This window comes from Tetrahymena thermophila, assembly GCF_000189635.1.
Source record: "Tetrahymena thermophila SB210 genomic scaffold scf_8254586, whole genome shotgun sequence".
Classification (NCBI taxonomy): domain Eukaryota; phylum Ciliophora; class Oligohymenophorea; order Hymenostomatida; family Tetrahymenidae; genus Tetrahymena; species Tetrahymena thermophila.
The window spans coordinates 37224-56806 of NW_002476357.1; the positions used below are offsets into that span (position 1 = coordinate 37224).

The 19583-nt window shown below is 20.7% G+C and overlaps 2 protein-coding genes across 2 annotated transcripts; both read right to left on the bottom strand. All coding sequences in view use genetic code 6, as the record gives it.

Annotated features, from left to right (window-relative positions):
* Positions 1–123: 123 nt before the first annotated feature.
* On the bottom strand, positions 124–11697 carry TTHERM_001102662 (kinase domain protein). Its single transcript, XM_012798452.1, has 27 exons — positions 11610–11697; positions 11499–11551; positions 10551–11257; positions 10279–10368; positions 10002–10091; positions 9723–9812; positions 9420–9509; positions 9062–9151; positions 8778–8867; positions 8403–8492; positions 8031–8120; positions 7645–7734; positions 7272–7361; positions 6893–6982; positions 6509–6598; positions 6022–6111; positions 5629–5715; positions 5307–5396; positions 3425–3514; positions 3037–3126; positions 2472–2561; positions 2097–2186; positions 1720–1809; positions 1343–1432; positions 951–1040; positions 573–662; positions 124–340 (listed from the first exon to the last, which is right to left on the bottom strand). The coding sequence occupies exons 3-27, from the start codon at positions 10775–10777 to the stop codon at positions 253–255; spliced, it is 2382 nt and encodes a 793-aa protein (XP_012653906.1). The 5' UTR covers positions 10778–11257; positions 11499–11551; positions 11610–11697; the 3' UTR covers positions 124–252.
* A 691-nt stretch (positions 11698–12388) lies between these two features.
* Positions 12389–18313, bottom strand: TTHERM_01102690 (leishmanolysin family protein; the record flags this gene model as incomplete). The annotated part of the gene is made up of 7 exons (XM_001019441.2): positions 12389–12810; positions 12883–13440; positions 13574–13888; positions 13966–15721; positions 15998–16126; positions 16181–17208; positions 17821–18313. The coding sequence occupies 7 exons, from the start codon at positions 18311–18313 to the stop codon at positions 12389–12391; spliced, it is 4701 nt and encodes a 1566-aa protein (XP_001019441.2).
* Between the last annotated feature and the right edge of the window lie 1270 nt (positions 18314–19583).

Below are 19583 nucleotides of genomic sequence, written 5' to 3' on the forward strand. Positions count from 1 at the left end.
AATTATTTAAAAATAAATTAAATTCTGCTTTAAAAACTTTTACTCATTTTTATTATTTTAATTTTTAAATTTTGTAAATTATACTGGGGTATCTAATTATGTTGACTTATCCATAAAAGTAATAAATCTATCTATCTATCTATATATATTTTAGATTAAATTATGCAATTACAAAATAAAAAAATAAAGCACATTATGTTAAACTATCCAAAAATATTTATTTTTAATCTTCCTTTTTTCACAACTTTATTTTCAAAAATTCCTTATTTTTAAGACAACTAATCTATTTGATTTATGACACTTTGCTTTCAATTATTATATACTTTTGATTTCGTTGTACCTTTTAATATAAATTAGTGTAAACAACTTAAAAAAATAAATTCAATAAAATTTTTAAATAAAATAATATTTTTTAAGCCAATAAATAATAAAGAATTAACAGAATAAAAAAGAAAAAGAAATCAAATATAAAGCTAATAAATAAATAAATTAAAAGAGTTAGCTAGCTAAATTGTTTTAAATTCGTTTTTATATTTAAAAAAAATCGCAATCAACAAGTAAACTGTTTATACCAAAGATTAAGTGTCAAATTTGAGAGATTAGTGCACTTTCCTAAACCAGAACCTAAGCCTGATACTCCTTCGTCACCAATTTAATTATAACTTTTTAAATTTTGAAGACAAAATATTGTTAATTAGTTAGTTCGAAGGAAAAAATTAAGAAAAAATATAAAATAATAAGTAATGAATTAAATAATTAATTAAAGTTAAAATTAATAATAAAAAAATGAATTAAATTAAAAAATAAAAAACATAAACAGAATAAATAAGAAAAAGAAATGAAATATAAAGCTAATAAATAAATAAATTAAAAGAGTTAGCTAGCTAAATTGTTTTAAATTCGTTTTTATATTTAAAAAAAATCGCAATCAACAAATAAACTGTTTATACCTAAGATTAAGTGTCAAATTTGAGAGATTAGTGCACTTCCCTAAACCAGAACCTAAGCCTGATGCTCCTTCGCCACCAATTTTATTTGGACTTTTTAAATTTTGAAGACAAAATATTGTTAATTAGTTAGTTCGAAGGAAAAAATTAAGAAAAAATATAAAATGATAAGTAATGAATTAAATAATTAATTATAGTTAAAATTAAGAATAAAAAAAATGAATTAAATTAACAAATAAAAAACAAAGGAAAAAAACATAGGCAGAATAAATAAGAAAAAGAAATCAAATATAAAGCTAATAAATAAATAAATTAAAAGAGTTAGCTAGCTAAATTGTTTTAAATTCGTTTTTATATTTAAAAAAAATAGCAATCAACAAGTAAACTGTTTATACTCAAGATCAAGTGTCAAATTTGAGAGATTAGTGCACTTTCCTAAACTAGAACCTAAGCATGATGCTCCTTTTCCATAAATAAAATTTCCCCTTTTTAAATTTTGAAGACAAAATATTGTTAATTAGTTAGTTCGAAGGAAAAAATTAAGAAAAAATATAAAATAATAAGTAATGAATTAAATAATTAATTATAGTTAAAATTAATAATAAAAAAATGAATTTAATTAAAAAATAAAAAACATAAGCAGAATAAATAAGAAAAAGAAATCAAACATAAAGCTAATAAATAAATAAATTAAAAGAGTTAGCTAGCTAAATTGTTTTAAATTCGTTTTTAAATTAAAAAAAATCGCAATCAACAAATAAACTGTTTATACCTAAGATTAAGTGTCAAATTTGAGAGATTAGTGCACTTTCCTAAACCAGAACCTAAGCCTGATGCTCCTTCGTCACCAATATTATTTCCCCTTTTTAAATTTTGAAGACAAAATATTGTTAATTAGTTAGTTCGAAGGAAAAAATTAAGAAAAAATATAAAATAATAAGTAATGAATTAAATAATTAATTATAGTTAAAATTAATAATAAAAAAATGAATTTAATTAAAAAATAAAAAACATAAGCAGAATAAATAAGAAAAAGAAATCAAACATAAAGCTAATAAATAAATAAATTAAAAGAGTTAGCTAGCTAAATTGTTTTAAATTCGTTTTTATATTTAAAAAAATCGCAATCAACAAGTAAACTGTTTATACTCAAGATTAAGTGTCAAATTTGAGAGATTAGTGCACTTTCCTAGACCAGAACCTAAGCCTGATGCTCCTTTGCGATGAAAATTATTTCTCCTTTTTAAATTTTGAAGACAAAATATTGTTAATTAGTTAGTTCGAAGGAAAAAATTAAGAAAAAATATAAAATAATAAGTAATGAATTAAATAATTAATTAAAGTTAAAATTAAGAATAAAAAAATGAATTAAATTAACAAATAAAAAACAAAGGAAAAAAACATAGGCAGAATAAATAAGAAAAAGAAATCAAATATAAAGCTAATAAATAAATAAATTAAAAGATGTTTTAAATTCGTTTTTAAATTAAAAAAAATCGCAATCAACAAATAAACTGTTTATACCTAAGATTAAGTGTCAAATTTGAGAGATTAGTGCACTTCCCTAAACCAGAACCTAAGCCTGATACTCCTTCGTCACCAATTTAATTATAACTTTTTAAATTTTGAAGATAAAATATTGTTAATTAGTTAGTTCGAAGGAAAAAATTAAGAAAAAATATAAAATAATAAATAATCAATTAAATAATTTATTATATATATATAGTACCATAAGGTACTGCCTTTTTCAAGGCTACATACACGAATACTAATAAGATTTGTAATTAAACTTTTTAAATTTTGAAGACAAAATATTGTTAATTAGTTAGTTCGAAGGAAAAAATTAAGAAAAAATATAAAATAATAAGTAATCAATTAAATAATTAATTAAAGTTAAAATTAAGAATAAAAACATGAATTAAATTAACAAATAAAAAACAAAGGAAAAAAACATAGAATAAAAAAGAAAAATAAATCAAATATAAAGCTAATAAATAAATAAATTAAAAGAGTTAACTAGCTAAATTGTTTTAAATTCGTTTTTATATTTAAAAAAAAAAATCACAATCAACAAGTAAATTGTTTATACTCAAGATTAAGTGTCAAATTTGAGAGTTTAGTGCACATTCCTAAACCAGAACCTAAACCTGATGCTCCTTCGTCACCAATAACATTTAAACTTTTTAAATTTTGAAGACAAAATATTGTTAATTAGTTAGTTCGAAGGAAAAAATTAAGAAAAAATATAAAATAATAAGTAATGTATTAAATAATTAATTAAAGTTAAAATTAAGAATAAAAAATGAATTAAATTAACAAATAAAAAACAAAGGATAAAAATATAAGCACAATAAATAAAAAAAAGAAATCAAATATAAAGCTAATAAATAAATAAATTAAAAGAGTTAGCTAGCTAAATTGTTTTAAATTCATTTTTATATTTAAAAAAATCGCCATCAACAAATAAATCTTTATACCTAAGATCAAGTGTCAAATTTGAGAGATTAGTGCACTTTCCTAAACCAGAACCTAAGCCTGATACAACTTCGTCACCAATTTTATTTTCCCTTTTTAAATTTTGAAGATAAAATATTGTTAATTAGTTAGTTCGAAGGAAAAAATTAAGAAAAAATATAAAATAATAAGTAATGAATTAAATTATTAATTAAAATTAAAATTAAGAATAAAAAATGAATTAAATTAAAAAATAAAAAAGAAAGGAAAAAAACATAAGCAGAATAAATAAAAAAAGAAATCAAATATAAAGCTAATAAATAAATAAATTAAAAGAGTTAGCTAGCTAGGTTGCTTTAAATTAATGTTTATATTAAAAAGAATCAAAATTTAAAACATATAAACTATTTTTACTGATTATGTGTAATTTTCAAGAGATTAATGCACTTTCCTAAAAGAGAATTTAAGCATGATGAACACCTTTTTAAATATTGAAGAAAAAATATAGTTAATTAGAAGAAAAATATGATAATTAATAGATTAAGAAAATAATAGCTTGCAGAAAAAAAAGCAATATAAATCCAATAAATCTGTAATTTTTAACTAATGAATAAAAAATGTAGAGCTATGTTACTTTAAAGGAAAAAATAAATTCATAAAAATTATAAATTTTAAAAAATTGAAAAATTAAGTTAAAATAAAAATGAATGACTATTGATGATAATATCTATTAAAAAAATAACTGTAAGTAAATAGCATGAAAATTAAATTTATTAATAGTAATTTTTATAAAATTATACGTTTAACTTCTTGTCAATTTAATATAAAGGACCTCATGAGATTAATATGAAGACTTTAAAAACTATTTTTATGAATAAAAATAAATTTTTAGGATATTAATAAAAAATAAATAATTACTTTTTTTAGATTATAAAATTATTTTTCTTTTTAGATCATTTATTTTTTTTTCTTCTTCAAAATTATTGAATAGTAATTTGTAAAAATTTAATTAATTATTAGTATATTAATAAATTAATTCACCTTTATATCAAATTAATTTGGATTAAAAGAACAAATAAATAATAATAATAATTATCAAATACAAATTTATAAATTTGCTTTTTCAAAGAGATATCACAATAGAAGCTAGTGTAACATTTTTTATTAAATCTTAATATTTCTATTTAAAAATTTAACATGAATCAAAGACAGTTGAGTAGCGATATGCTGAAAAAACTCTAGTAATGAGTTTAAGTACTTAAATTTTGATAAAATAATTTTAATATTTTAGGTTTTTTTATTTTAGTCCATTAATGAGGCGAATTTGAATTAAAATACTGTAAATCCTCATTAATCAAAGGCCACATTTTTATAAAATACAAAATATTTTATTAAGGACCAAAATTTATTTAAATTATTAAAAACTAAATACAAATCACATGTAAATATATAAAATACTATTATATAATTTATTTAATATTATATTAATTTCTATTAGAAAGATAAATAGTTATAGGTGTAACCTATCACTATTTATCTCTCTATTACAAAAAAAAAATCTGCAATTAGCAATATAAACATATTATATTATATAAAAGTTCATCTTTTTTTTCACCATTTATTTATCATCCTACGAAACATATATCGCAGAAAACTAATCTTTTTGATTTAAGACACTTGCTTACTACTTTCTTTTATTATGATTCATTCATCCAGTTTCGACTATTAATATAAATTAATATTTTTTAATAATAAAATTATATGTTTTAAATCAATAAATAAAAAGTAAAACAAAATAAATCAAATAAAAAGCTAATAAATAAATAAATTAAAATAATTAAAATGTTTAAAATTAATTTTTATATTAAAAATTAATATAATCTCAAACAAATAAATTGTTTTTACTAAAAACAAATTGACAATTTTAAGAGGTTAGTGCAATTCGCTAAAGCAGAACCTAAGCCTAATGCGCCAGTTTCACCAATTAAATTTTCACTTTTTAAAATTGAAAAAAAAAAATATTAAGTAATAAGAAATGCATAAATTAGTAATAAAAGCAAAATTAAAAAATGAACTAAATTAACAAACAAATAAAAAAATATGATCAGAATAAAAATGAAAAGTATAAGCTAATAAATAAATGAATTAAAAGAACCAGTTATGTTGTTTTAAATTAATTCATTTTTATATTTAAATATATAAAAATCCATAAATACAATGTTTTTACTAAAGATCAAGTTCCAAAATTTAGATATTAGTGCTTGCTAAACCAGAACATAAGCCTGATGTACCTTCATCACCAATTTCAATAAGTCTTTTTAAAAATTGAAGATTTGCATATTATTAAATAGATAGTTAGAAGGAAAAAATGATGAAAAAATAAGAGATAGTAAGAATTTTATTTGCTAATCATAGTAAAATTAAAAGTTGAAAGTTAAAAAATAAATTTTATTAAGAAAGAAAGAAAGAAAAAAACATAATCAGAATAAAAAAGAAAAATATTAATAAACCAAATAAAAACTAATAAATAAATAAATTAAAAGAGTAAGTAGTTATATTTTTTTAATTCCTTTTTTATTAAAAAAATAATGCAAATCCAAAACAAATAAACTATTTTTACAAAAGTTTAAGATTCAAATTTGAGAGATTATTGCAATTTGCTAAAGCAGAACCTAAGCCTGATGCCCCTTTATCACCAATTCGATTGAACCTTTTAAAATATTGAAGAAAAAAATTAATTAATTAGTTAGTTAGAAGGAAAGAGAAATAGGAAAGAATAAGAAATGAATTAATTAATAAATCAAAAATTGAAAATGAAAAAATGAGTTATATTAACAAATTAAAGAAAAAAACACAATCAAATAAAAATAATGTAAGTTCTCATATGTTAACACCCTCTCCTACAAACTTTTGAAAAAATTTGGGTTCAATTCTTTTTTTTTGCTCTTTTAAAATTTTGGGTGTTAATATGAATTTATTTAGGAGAAAATACAGTATATCAAATAAAAAGTTAATAAATAAATAAATTAAAAAGATCTCTTTGGCTTTAAATAATTCATTTTTATATGAAAAAACGTCACAATCCAAAACAAATAAACTGTTTTTACCCAAGATCAAGTATCAATTTTGAGAGATTATTGCAATTTGCCAAAGCAGAAACTAAGCCTGATGGACCAATAACATCAATTTCGCTTGAACTATTTAAAAATGGAAGAAAAACACATAAATAACTAGTTATTTAGAAGGAAAAAATGAAGAAAAAATATGAAATAATAAAAAAAAAATGAATTAATTAATTTATTATAAAAGTAAAAATTGAAAAAGAATAAATGTGTTAAATTAACAAAGAAAGAAAAAAACTATAAGCAGAATAAAAAAGAAAAATAAAAAAATATCAAATAAAAAGCTAATAAAAAAATTAAAAGAGCTTTCATATAAATTCATTTTTATTTTAAAAGTATTATAATCCAAAACAAATATACTATTCTTACTTAAGAAAAAGTGTCAAATTTAAGAGTTAATTACAAGCAGCTAAAGCAGAACCTAAGTCTGATGCACCAATCGCACCAATTTTATTAGAACTTTTTAAAAATGGAAGAAAAATACATAAATATTTTGTTAATTTGAAGTAAAAAATGAAATAAAATAGGAAATAATAACAAATTAATTAATTAATAAATAGTAAAATTTAAAATTGAAAATGAAAAAATGAGTTAAATCAAAAAAGTAAGAAAAAAACAAAAAGCAGAATAATAATTAAAAATAAAAATAAATCAAATAAAAAGCTAATAAATAAATTAAATGAGTTTTCATTTAAATTCATTTTAGCATTAAAAATTTTATAATCCAAAACAAATAAACTGTTTTTACCTAAGATCAAGTGTCAAATTTAAGAGTTAATTACAAGCAGCTAAAGCAGAACCTAAGTCTGATGCACCAATTGCATCAATTTTATTAGAACTTTTTAAAAATGGAAGAAAAACATTTATATTTTGTTAATTTGAAGTAAAAAATGAAATAAAATAGGAAATAATAACAAATTAATTAATAAATAGTAAAATTTAAAATTGAAAAAAAAAAAATGAGTTAAATCAAAAAAGTAAGAAAAAAACAAAAAGCAGAATAATAATTAAAAATAAAAATAAATCAAATAAAAAGCTAATAAATAAATTAAAAGAGCTTTCATATAAATTCATTTTTATATTAAAAGTATTATAATCCAAAACAAATAAACTATTCTTACTAAAGAAAAAGTGTCAAATTTGAGAGATTAGTGCAATCTGCTAAACCAGAACCTAAACCTGATGCACCAATTGCACCAATTTTATTATAACTTTTTTAAAATGGAAGAAAAACACATAAATATTTTGTTAATTTGAAGTAAAAAATGAAATAAAATAGGAAATAATAACAAATTAATTAATTAATTAATAAATAGTAAAATTTAAAATTGAAAATGAAAAAATGAGTTAAATCAAAAAAGTAAGAAAAAAACAAAAAACAGAATAATAATTAAAAATAAAAATAAATCAAATAAAAAGATAATAAATAAATAAATTAAATGAGTTTTCATTAAATTCATTTTAGCATTAAAAATTTTATAATCCAAAACAAATAAACTGTTTTTACCTAAGATCAAGTGTCAAATTTGAGAGATTAGTGCACTTTCCTAAAGCAAAACCTAAGCCTGACGCACCAATTTCATGAATATAATTTTGTCTTTTTAAATAATGAAGAAATATATAGAATTAATTATTTAGTTAGAAAGAAAGAAAGAAAGAAAGAAAGAAAGAAAAAATGAAAAATAAATAAGGAATATTAAGAAATGGATAAATTGTTAAAAAAATTAAAGTTAAATTATCAAAGAAAAAAAAAATTAAAAAGGAAAATAAAAATAAATCAAATAAAAAAGTAATAAATAAATTAAATCAGTTTTTTTTGTTTTAAATTCATTTTTGCAAAAATAAATATCATAATCTAGCACAAATAAAATGTTTTTACTTAAGAATAAGTGTCAAATTTTAGAGATTAGTGCAATTTGATAAAGCAGAACCTAAGCCTGATGCGCCAATTGGACCAATGTAATTTTCCCTTTTTATATATAGAAGAAGAATATGTAATTAATTCATTAGTAAGATATAAGGAAAAATGAAGAAAAAAAATATGAAATAATTATTAATTGTAAAAGAAAATTTTAAAAATGTAAAAATGAGTTAAATTACTAAAAAAAGAGTAGCATAAAAAAGAAAAGAAAAATAAATATCTAATAAATAAATAAATAAATAAATAAATAAATAAATAAATAAAGAATTCTATTGCTTCAGATTCATTTTTAATTTAAAAATATCACAATTCAAATAAATAAATAGTTTTTACTCAAGATTAAGTGTCAGATTTAAGAGATTAAAGCAATTTGATAAAGCAGAACTTAATCCTGATACGCCTTTATTACGAATTTTATTTACCCTTTTTAAATATCAAAGAAAATTTTTATTAATTAATTAATTAGTTAGTTATAAGGAAAAAATGAAATAATAAGGAATAAATTAATTATAAGAAAGACAAAAATTGAAAAAGAAAATTAAGTTAAAAATATTTAAGAAATATCATTTTTTTATTAAATAAATCACAATCCAAACAAAAAAAATAATAATTTTTACCCAAGATTAAGTGTCAAATTTAAGAGATTAACGCAATTTGCTAAAGAAGAGCCTAAGCCTAAAGCATCTTTATCACGAATTTTATTTAACCTATTTAAATATTGAAATAAAAATATGTAAATAATTAGTAAGCTACAAGGAAAAAATGAAGAAAAAATATTAAATAATAAGATTTTAATTAATTAATGATAAACAAAAAATTAAAAATTTAAAAATGAGTTACATTAGAAAAGAGAGAATATAAATCACAAGTAGTATGAAAAATAATTATTTAATATAAAAGTAAAGGATGGAAAAGAAAATTGAGTTAAAAATATTTTAAAAATATCGCAATTTGAAATAAGTAAACAGTTTTTACCTAAGACTAAGTCTCAAATTTGAGAGGTTAGGTAATTTTACCAAAACAGAACCTAAATCTGATACACCAATTGCACCAATTTTATTCTCACTTTTAAATATTTAATAAAAAAAATTTTATTATTTAGTTAGTTAGTTAGAAGGTAACAAATTAAGAAAAAAAATTAAATAACAATAAGAAAAGATAAGTTAATTAATAATAAAAGAGAAAGACAAAAAGTAAATTGAGTTAAAATATTTAAGAAATAAATATCATTTTTATACTTAAAATTAGCATAATTTTAAATAAACTAACAGTTTTTACCTAAGATTAAGTCCTAAATTTGAGAGATTAGTGCATTTTGCTAAAGCAGAAGCTATTTCTTATGTACCAATTACACCAATTTGATTTTTACTTTTTAAAAATTGAAGAAAAAAAAATTATAATTAATTAATTAGTTAATTAGAAAAAAAAATAATTAAATAATAACTAATTAATTAATAATTAAAAAAAGTCAAAAAGAAAATTGATTTAAAAATATTTAACAAATATCATTTTTATACTTAAAAATATCACAATTTGTAATAAATAAACTGTTTTTACCTAAGATTCAGTCTCAAATTTGAGAGATTAATATATCTTGCTAAAGCAGAACCTAAATCAGATGCACCAATTGCATCAATTTTATTCTCACTTTTATATTGAAGAAAAAAAATATAATTAATTATTAACTTAGAAGGAAAAAATAAAATAATAATAAGAAATGAATGAATTAATAGTAAAAGCAAAAGTCAAAGTTAATATTGAGTTAAAAATATTTAAGAAATATCATTTTTATACTTAAAAATATTACAAATTGAAGTTAATAAACTGTTTTTACCTAAGATTAAGTCTCAAATTTAAGAGATTAGTGCATTTTGCTAGAGCAGAAACTAAGTCTGATGCACCAATTGCACCAATTTAATTGCCACTAAAATATTGAAGAAAAAAAATATAATTAATTTACTAGTTAGAAGGAAAAAATAAAATAATAATAAGAAATTAATAGTAAAAACAAACAAAGTCAAAGTGAATATAGAGTTAAAAATATTTAAGAAATATCATTTTTATACTTAAAAATATTACAAATTGAAGTTAATAAACTGTATTTACCTAAGATTCAGTCTCAAATATGAGAGATTAGTGCATTTTGCTAGAGCAGAACCTAAGTCTGATGCACCAATTGCACCAATTTAATTGTCACTAAAATATTGAAGAAAAAAAATATAATTAACTAGTAAGTTAGAAGGAAAAAATGAAATAATATAAAATTAATTAATAATATATGAATGCAAAAATTGAAAAATAAAATTGAGTTAAAAATATTTAAGAAATATCATTTTTAATCTTAAAAAATATCACAATTTGAAAAAATAAACTGTTATTACCAAAGTGTAAGTTTCAAATTTGAGAGATTAGTACATTTTGATAAAGCAGAACCTAAACATTAAGCATCTTTATCATCAATTTTATTGTAACTTTTTAAATATTTAAGAAAAATTAATTAGTAAGTTAGAAAGAATAAATATGAAATAATAAAAAATTATAACAAATAAGAATAATAAATTTTAAAAAATTGGTTAAATTAATAAATTAAATAAAAAAAAATCATAAGTAGAATAAAAAATAAAAATAAACCAAATAAAAAAATAAAAAGAGTTATTTAATAGTTTTATATCCATTTTTATACTTAAAAATATCACATTCCAAAACAAATAAACTGTTATCACCTTAGGTATAGTGTCAAATTTGTGAGATTAGTGCATTTTGCTAAAGCAGAACCTAAATCTGATACACTAGTTTCAATAATTTAATTTTTACTTTTTAAATATTTAAAAAAAATATATAAATTAATTAATTAGTTAGTTAGTTTATCGGAAAAAATGAACAAAAAACATCAAATAATAAAAATGAATCAATAATAATAATAATAATCAAAATAAGTAATTGTGTTATTAAAAATGAATGAAAATAGATAAGAATTATATTCAAAAATGATATTGTAAATAATTTGAAAATTAAATATAAAAAGCATTAATAATAATGATAAATTAAATAAACCTATAAAGTAAAATATCGAGAACTAAATGCTACTAAAGTTAAGAATTTAAAAACTTTTTATTAATAAAAAAAATTAATTTTAAAGAATATTAACAAAAAATAAATAATTACTTCTTCTAGATTATTGAACTTCTTTTTCTATTATATCATTTATTTATTTATGTTTGTTTTTCTTTCAATAAAATTGATTAGAATACAATTAATTTATTGATATTTAATTAATTAATTATTAGTATATTAAAAAAATAAATTCCATATATTTCAAATTAATTTGGATAAAAAGAACAAATAAACTATTATGATTCTATTTTCTGATATTTTTATTATTAAATTGTCTACATACATAATTAATAAATATTTTTGAAATTTAAATTGTCTATTTTAATAATTGTATTTAATTTGTCTACTTAATTTAAATATAGGGTTATATTTATTTTTTTAAATTCACATAAATAAATTAAAAACTCGATTGAAAAATTTTATTATTTGATATAAAGTAAAATTAATTATAAATATTATTAATTAAATTCTATTATAAAATGATTACTTAACTTATATTCAAACACATTAGCCAATCAAAAAAATATTAATCTCAAATCACTAGGCTTTTAATGGCATTTGACTGTATTTGAAATATTTTGAGAGCAAAACTTAAGCTAGTTTTTAGTAAAGACTAAATAAAATTCTCATTTATTTTATGTTTTAAATATTCTTTATTTTTATTATGCTTTCAATTAAATAAATGGAAATGCTTTTAGTATTTAAAATAATTATTGAATTCAATTAAATGTTTTTAACAAAAAATTAAACAAACAAACAAATAAACAAAATTACAATAATTTAATAGGTATTTTGTTTATCTTTTATAGTGTTTATACACTACTTCTCCTTCAATTTAAATTTTTATCAGAACTTAAGTTTTTATCTGTTATAATTTATTTCTATGTTTAATTGTTTAAATTATTTGCAATTTAGTTTGGTTCAAAATTTTAATTAGATTATTATAAATTAGCATTTTCAATTTGCTTGATTTTTTGCATTTATTTTAATTCAATTTATAGTTTTTACTAAGATTTATAATGTTTAAGCATTTTTATCAGTTTAATTGTTAACAAAATCAAAGATGCTAATACAATAATAGCATAAATTCCTATAACTAAAACAAGAATGGCAATAGAAAAGCCCTTGCTCTTGTCAGGATCATCTTCATAGTTAATAGAAATTGCATAAATTATAGAAATTATGGTTATTGATACATAAATTGCTAATAGAGATATGGTGTAATATATCAGCTTAAAGGGTCTAAAAATTACTTTAAAATTAATAAATAAATAAATCAATAAATAAATAAATAAATCAATATAAAATGAATATGTTTGTTTACCTAAATAAATAGATAATCCAAAATAACAAGTAGCCATTGTTGCGATTTGAGGATATGGACTGCTTACTACAAATGTTGAAACTAGAGATATTATCATTTTTACAATCACTATAAACTGGAAGACATTCCTTGTCATAAAACTATCTTGTTTTACTAGTTTATAAATAAAATAAAAATTGTCTTTACTTCTCATTAAATAACTAATTTTAAACGAATCAATGTTAATATCTTAAATAGTTTAGGCTGAACTAGTTTAATATATATTTTTTAAGCACTTTTTGTATTCTAGCTTGTAGAAGAGGTAAGCTAGTATACAAAACATGTAAAAAAGAGCACATACTGAAGAAACAAAATCAACTGTATTTGCTTATCCGTTTGACTGTAGATTAAACTCATAAAATATACATATCCACATTTACTAGCTGCAAATAATGAATAAAATCAGAGGTATCGATAAATAGAAAATTTTTACAATAAATTTTACAACCTTCATATTTATACTTTATTATATATACTTCTTAATCAAATAAGCTATGACGGACATTGACCAAGCAAAACCTTTTTTATTAAATTAAAGTGTATTTTTAATAAACAGGGAATTTTTATTTCTATTTGATTATTTTTTTAATTTAATAAAACTTTTCAAAATAATTTTTTTAAAAAATCTTAAAAATTTAATAAAATTGAATACCTTGTATTATTAGAATTATAAAAGAATTCTTTAAGAAACTTGTAGATTGGTTATTCATTCTAAGCTTAGGATTTTCACTTTTTATTATCAAATCTTGATTTTAAATTTCCATGGTTTAGTTTTCAAGGATTCTTTAAGTCTAATTTGAAGATTATTAATCTTGATTTTAATCAAATTTTAGGCTGGAGTAGGAAATAACTTTCATAACTTAATCAAATCCTACAGGTTGCTAATAATTCACATAAGTTAAATAGCTCACACTTTAACTAAATTCTAATTGAGTAAAAAACATTAATGGATTCTATTGTAGCGAACCTATTTTTAAGAATAAAAATATATTAAAATTGAAATAATTTTTGATTGATTGAAAATTAAAATAAAAATTTGCATACTTGCTACTATTGACGCCGTTACAGAGCCAGTAAATGTTGCAGTCACTGTTTTTTTGATATTGCTTTAAATATGAGACTAAGAGCATTAAGGCTAGTTAGTGTCAGTTGTGAGTTCAGGACATTAACAAACACCATATTACTATGATGAATCTGATTTTATTAATTCTCTGTTTCCCTAACAAGTAATGCAAGAATCATACGAATTGTCAACACATTTTTTGCAACTAAAATGGCATTTTTATTTGACACAGCCTTTTAATGAGTCTTTTTTGTATCCATCTTCACATTTCGAACATTGTTATTCATTTTCACAAGATTTACAATTCTTACTGCACTTTTTACATTCTCCTTAAGAATAAAAGAATCCGTCTTTACATTATTCGCAAAAGTTATTTACTAAAATTGAAGGTGCTTTACATGTTAGACATGCATTGCTATCTTTCGGACGTGAACATGTTAAGCATGATTAATCACAAATCATAGTGCAAAGTCCATTTGAAGATATTTAATAATCTTCAAAGCATGTTTCACAAGTCTATGAATCTTTGCAGGATTTACATGAGTTGTTACATTTAAAACATCTGCCATCGATACCATTTTTAGATTGTAAAAAATATTACTCTCTGCAACTAGTGCAGCCATTTTTATCAAGGAATTTAGAGCAAGTTTTACAAGTATGGCTGCATCCAGGTTTACAGATGTTTCCATTCAACTCATAGTCTTCTGCACATTCAGTACATTTATCCTGAGAATCTATGCATTATGAACATGGAAATTTGCATTATAAACACAGAGAATTGATCATTGTATATCCATCATTGCATGTAATACAAGCATTTTTGTCATGCTGAATAGAACATGTTGCACAAGATTAGTCGCATAAATTAATACACTAATTAGAATCATTCAAAACGTAATTATCAATGCATTAAGTACATTTAGAAGCATTCTAAGTGCATTTTTTGCAAGGGCTTTTGCATTTTTTACAAGTAACTTAGTCTAAGTAATAACCATCGATACAAGATGTACAAGTATCTTTAGTAAGATCGCAATTTGTGCATGGACTTTTACATATATATTTACAGATTTTGTTAATTGAATCGTAAATAAAATCAGTATTGTTAATACAACTTAAACAAGTTGTAGCATTATTTTCGCATGACAAACAAGGAGAAGAACAAGGTAAGCATTAATTTTTACTCAAATAAAATCCATCTTTGCAAGTCACACATGAATTTTTATCTAAGGGCATATTACATGTAAGGCAAGAAGCATAGCAAATTGGTATGCAAATATTATTTTTGGAATCAAATCTATACAAGGAAGTTGAATTGCAAGAGTTACAAACAATTTATTTATCAACTAACTAGCAAGTACCGCAAGGTGAAGGACATGGCAAACATTAAGAGTCTTTAAGATAGTAGTTATCAAAACAGCTAAGACAAGAATTAGGATCATTTTAGTTAACACAAGTTTTGCAAGTAGAGTTACAACTATGAACACAAGTCGTTCCAATTAGAGTTTTATCTTAATAGCAGCTTGTGCATTAGTCATGTCTGCTACCATTACAAGTACCGCAAATAGGATCGCAAGTATATTCAACACAAGAATTTCCCTACAACTCAAATCCAAGATTGCATTTATAGCACTAAGTAGAAAGTTCACCAAAACATGAAGAGCATTAACTATGGCACAAAACACATTCAAATGAATTTTAATCTGGAAAATATCTCTATGGGCAACTCTGTTTGCAAGTCTTTATTTTAAATTAAATTATTAAAAATTAGTAAAAAAAAAAAATATTTTCCATTAATTCATTTTAAATTTTTAATAAATTCTATTTTTTTGAATTTAAAATTTTTTATGCCTTTAACAAGAAAATTAAGAAGATAATTTAAAATCAATTTATTTTCTTAGATAAAAAATATTTTTTCTTTTTGAAATTATTTAAATTTTTTTGATTTTAATTTCTATTGAAAAGATATTTTATGGAGAAAATTTAAATTTTATGGTTTGTTTTTGGAATGTTTACATTGTCAGGATTTTTGAATGTATTTGCTGGGCATTTTTAGACACAAGTTCCTTAATAAAAAGCTGTTGGAAAGGGACATTTATATGAGCAGTCAATACCAGCATATCCATCTACACATATGCAATATCCCTATATATAATAAAATATTGTTTACTTAGATTTTTAAATTGGATTATTATTTACATTCATGCAAACTCCTTATGAAGAGCATAAATTGGGACAATCTTAGGGAAATGTGCAAGTCTATTCAAAATCTAAAGGACAGAAGATAGTTCCAAAAACACCTTTTTTTAGTTTAGATACATCAATGGCTTGTCCAGGATATTTACATGTTACATACTCATCTTACCATGTGTAGATAGTTATTTATGAAAAATCAGAATTACATTTTATCTTATGACATCTCTGATTGCCAGCATCTTTATGAACACCTTTTTCAGCTAAATTTGAATTTAAGCAAAATGAATTTGGACCTGGATTTTATCTAATAGATTAATCAGGTTAAAAAGATGGATCTGAACAAAATTAGTTTTGAAAACTAAAGATGACTGGACATTAAGAAAAAATATCCATTATATAAGCAACAACTCCACTACCTGTTTGATAAAAATCACAACTTCTTTTGCCAACAATGTCTTTTGGAAATTCTGCAAACTTTTAATATGATTTGCAGGTGTTATTATAAAATTCACATCCTTTATTTTTTCCCCAAAAGAGGGGATTAAGTACATTACTATTTATACTAGAGTAGAATCCTGTATCTCTTAATAGTGCTGCAGTAAACTCAGTTATAGCAACACCTCCTAAAATCTATTATGCTGCCATATACTCATTTCTGATTAAATCCTTTTCCCAATGAGAACCTTTAGATCCTGATCCACCTTAATTTTCTAAAAACATTCCATTAATGTAAGGACAAGCGTAGTGATTTTTTGCTGTTTTAACTACATTTTTGGTAATTATTTTAAAAACATTTGATATTCCCCACAAGTTTTCTGTTTTGTAAACTCTATCAACTCCATATGGCTTCCCGGTTTATGGATCAATCCAATACTAATAAAGTTGATTTGAAAAACCCATAACATGAGTTAATTCATGTAAAGCTAATACAAAATTATCTTGAAAATGTCTGTTACTCTATGTTGTATTTAAAAAAGCAAGGTTAAATCTAATTCTACCAATTATTGGGTTAGGGTCTAAGTCACACCATCCTTGTTTATATTTTTTAAAAGTGTTAAATTTAATTTTTTTATAACTAATTTATTTATTTTATTCAAAAATTTAAGATAAAAAAATTATTTTCAAACATATTTGTAAATAAATAATTTTTCTTTGCTAAGTTAAAAAAATTGTTAAATTTTTTGGTTTTTAAATATAAGTAAAAAAATTTAAAAAATATTAATTCATTTTATTTATTTAAGATTTATAAATTATACTTAGTGAAATATTAGCAAATTTATTTATTTATTTTGGCTCATTTTAATAATTCGTGTAGCAATTAATCTTTATTTAGAATTGCTACTTTCAGTAAGTTATTGAATAAGTAAAGTCTTTTTTTTAATTATATGGATCAAATTGGAGATTTCAAAAATATTTAATGTTTTTATTTATTGATTTATATTGTCTTTTAGTTTTTGTATATTGCTCTAAAATTATAGTTATATGCAAAAAAAGGAGTATTTATAGTGAAGTAAATAGTAAATAACTTAAAAGTCTATATTGTTTAACAAACAAACAAACAAACAAAAGCGTCTTTCTAATAATGAAGCAATTTTTGGAAATTTCAAACTAACTCAATTAAAAACCCAAAATAAATTAAATACCTGCACTTGCTATCTCTCCTGTATTTTTATCGTTATAATATGTTACTAGTATGTGCAAGTCTGAATTTTCAATACCTTTCCCGTTTCCTTAGAGTTCTGGAGGATAGTGAACCACAAATGGAGGATTTCCACATGATCCATAATTTAAAGATTTAATTGGCTTAGTCCTTGGGATTACTTTGATAAAGCTCCTAAAATACCTTTAAGCTGCTTTCACTATATTAATTATGTAGTTTCTTATATAGTCATTCATACCAAATCCATTTTAAGCATTTGATAGCTGCGTAAAATCAAATGTTAACCTAATTGGCTACTCGTTTGGCTTAGATTACAATAATCTCTTTCCGTAATTTTTTTCAAATTCCTCAAGAAAATTCGGAGGAACATTTGTTGCGTGGTTTTCTAAATCATGGTTGCAAGTATAATCTGTTCCTATTCCTGCTTGTATTTAGTTTAAAGCTATTAATAACAAGCTAATAACCAAAATGTTCATTTTTTTAATTGCTTCTACTTACTATTTATTTATTTATCTAATATGTCTTTTTGTAAGGCTAATTAATTAATTAATAATGATATATTTTACACTAATTAAATTGACTTTAAAAAAACTAATAAACTCATTAATAATCAATCAATCATGCTTTATAATCTAACTCAAAACCTCTTTACACTTTTTTACATGCATAAAGGATATTTCAGAATTCCATTACATATAGAAAAAAAAAATTGTTTAATTTTGCTTTTTTGAATAAACAATTAGATAGAAAGTTTTTTGTTATTAAATAACTAAATTTATGTTATATTTATGTATTAACAAAAAATTTGAATTAATTAAAATATTTTTTTTTATTTATTAATTTATTTATTTTAAAATTGAAAATATTTTATTTAAATAAAGTCTAGATTATAAAATCCAATATAAATCCTTAACAATTTTTAAAAAGTAAATGTTTGTTTGTTTGTTTGTTTTATTAATTCTAAAAGCTTTTGAAATTTCTTATTTTTAATTGAAATAAAATATCATGCAAAAAAAATTAAATAATTAAAATTCGTTCTAATAAACTAAAATTTTACATATTTGGAAAATCTTTTTTGAATTCAAAATAAAATGGAATTTCTAGTAAATCGATGCTAATTTTTGTTTCTTTGTTAATAAATTAAATAATTTATTTGTTTGTTTTTTTGTTTAATAACTTGTATATTTATAAAGCAATAAATAATATAACATAAAAAATAAACTAAAGTGCTTTTTAATTTATTTTGAAATGGATTTTTGTTTATAAAACCACCAAATTATGTAGTCTATTTATTTAGAATTAAATAAACCTAAGATAATTTTCCTTTCTCGAAAAATTTATTTTTCATCTTGATATTTTTTTAGATTTTATTGGTGTATTTTACTTTTTAAGTTTCTTGTTACACTGAAAAATTATATATAACTTTTACTTTCTTTGTGAATAATATTTATTACTCAATTAATAAATAGTTATTACTGTTATTATAATAGAACTAGTAGCAATTATTACACCAAAAACTCATTATGTTAATTATTATTGTTAGAGCCAACAAACACTTCTGTTTTATATTGTCTAAAAATCTTAAATAGTTATCAAAGTTGTTAATAAAATTTAAATTTCAATGAATGACATGATTAAAGATGTGTAATTTAATCCTAAATATACCTAATTAATTATCAACCTTTTTAAATTTTTTACTCTAATAATGCATATTATGCTACAAATAGCCAAATACTTTTTGTTTAA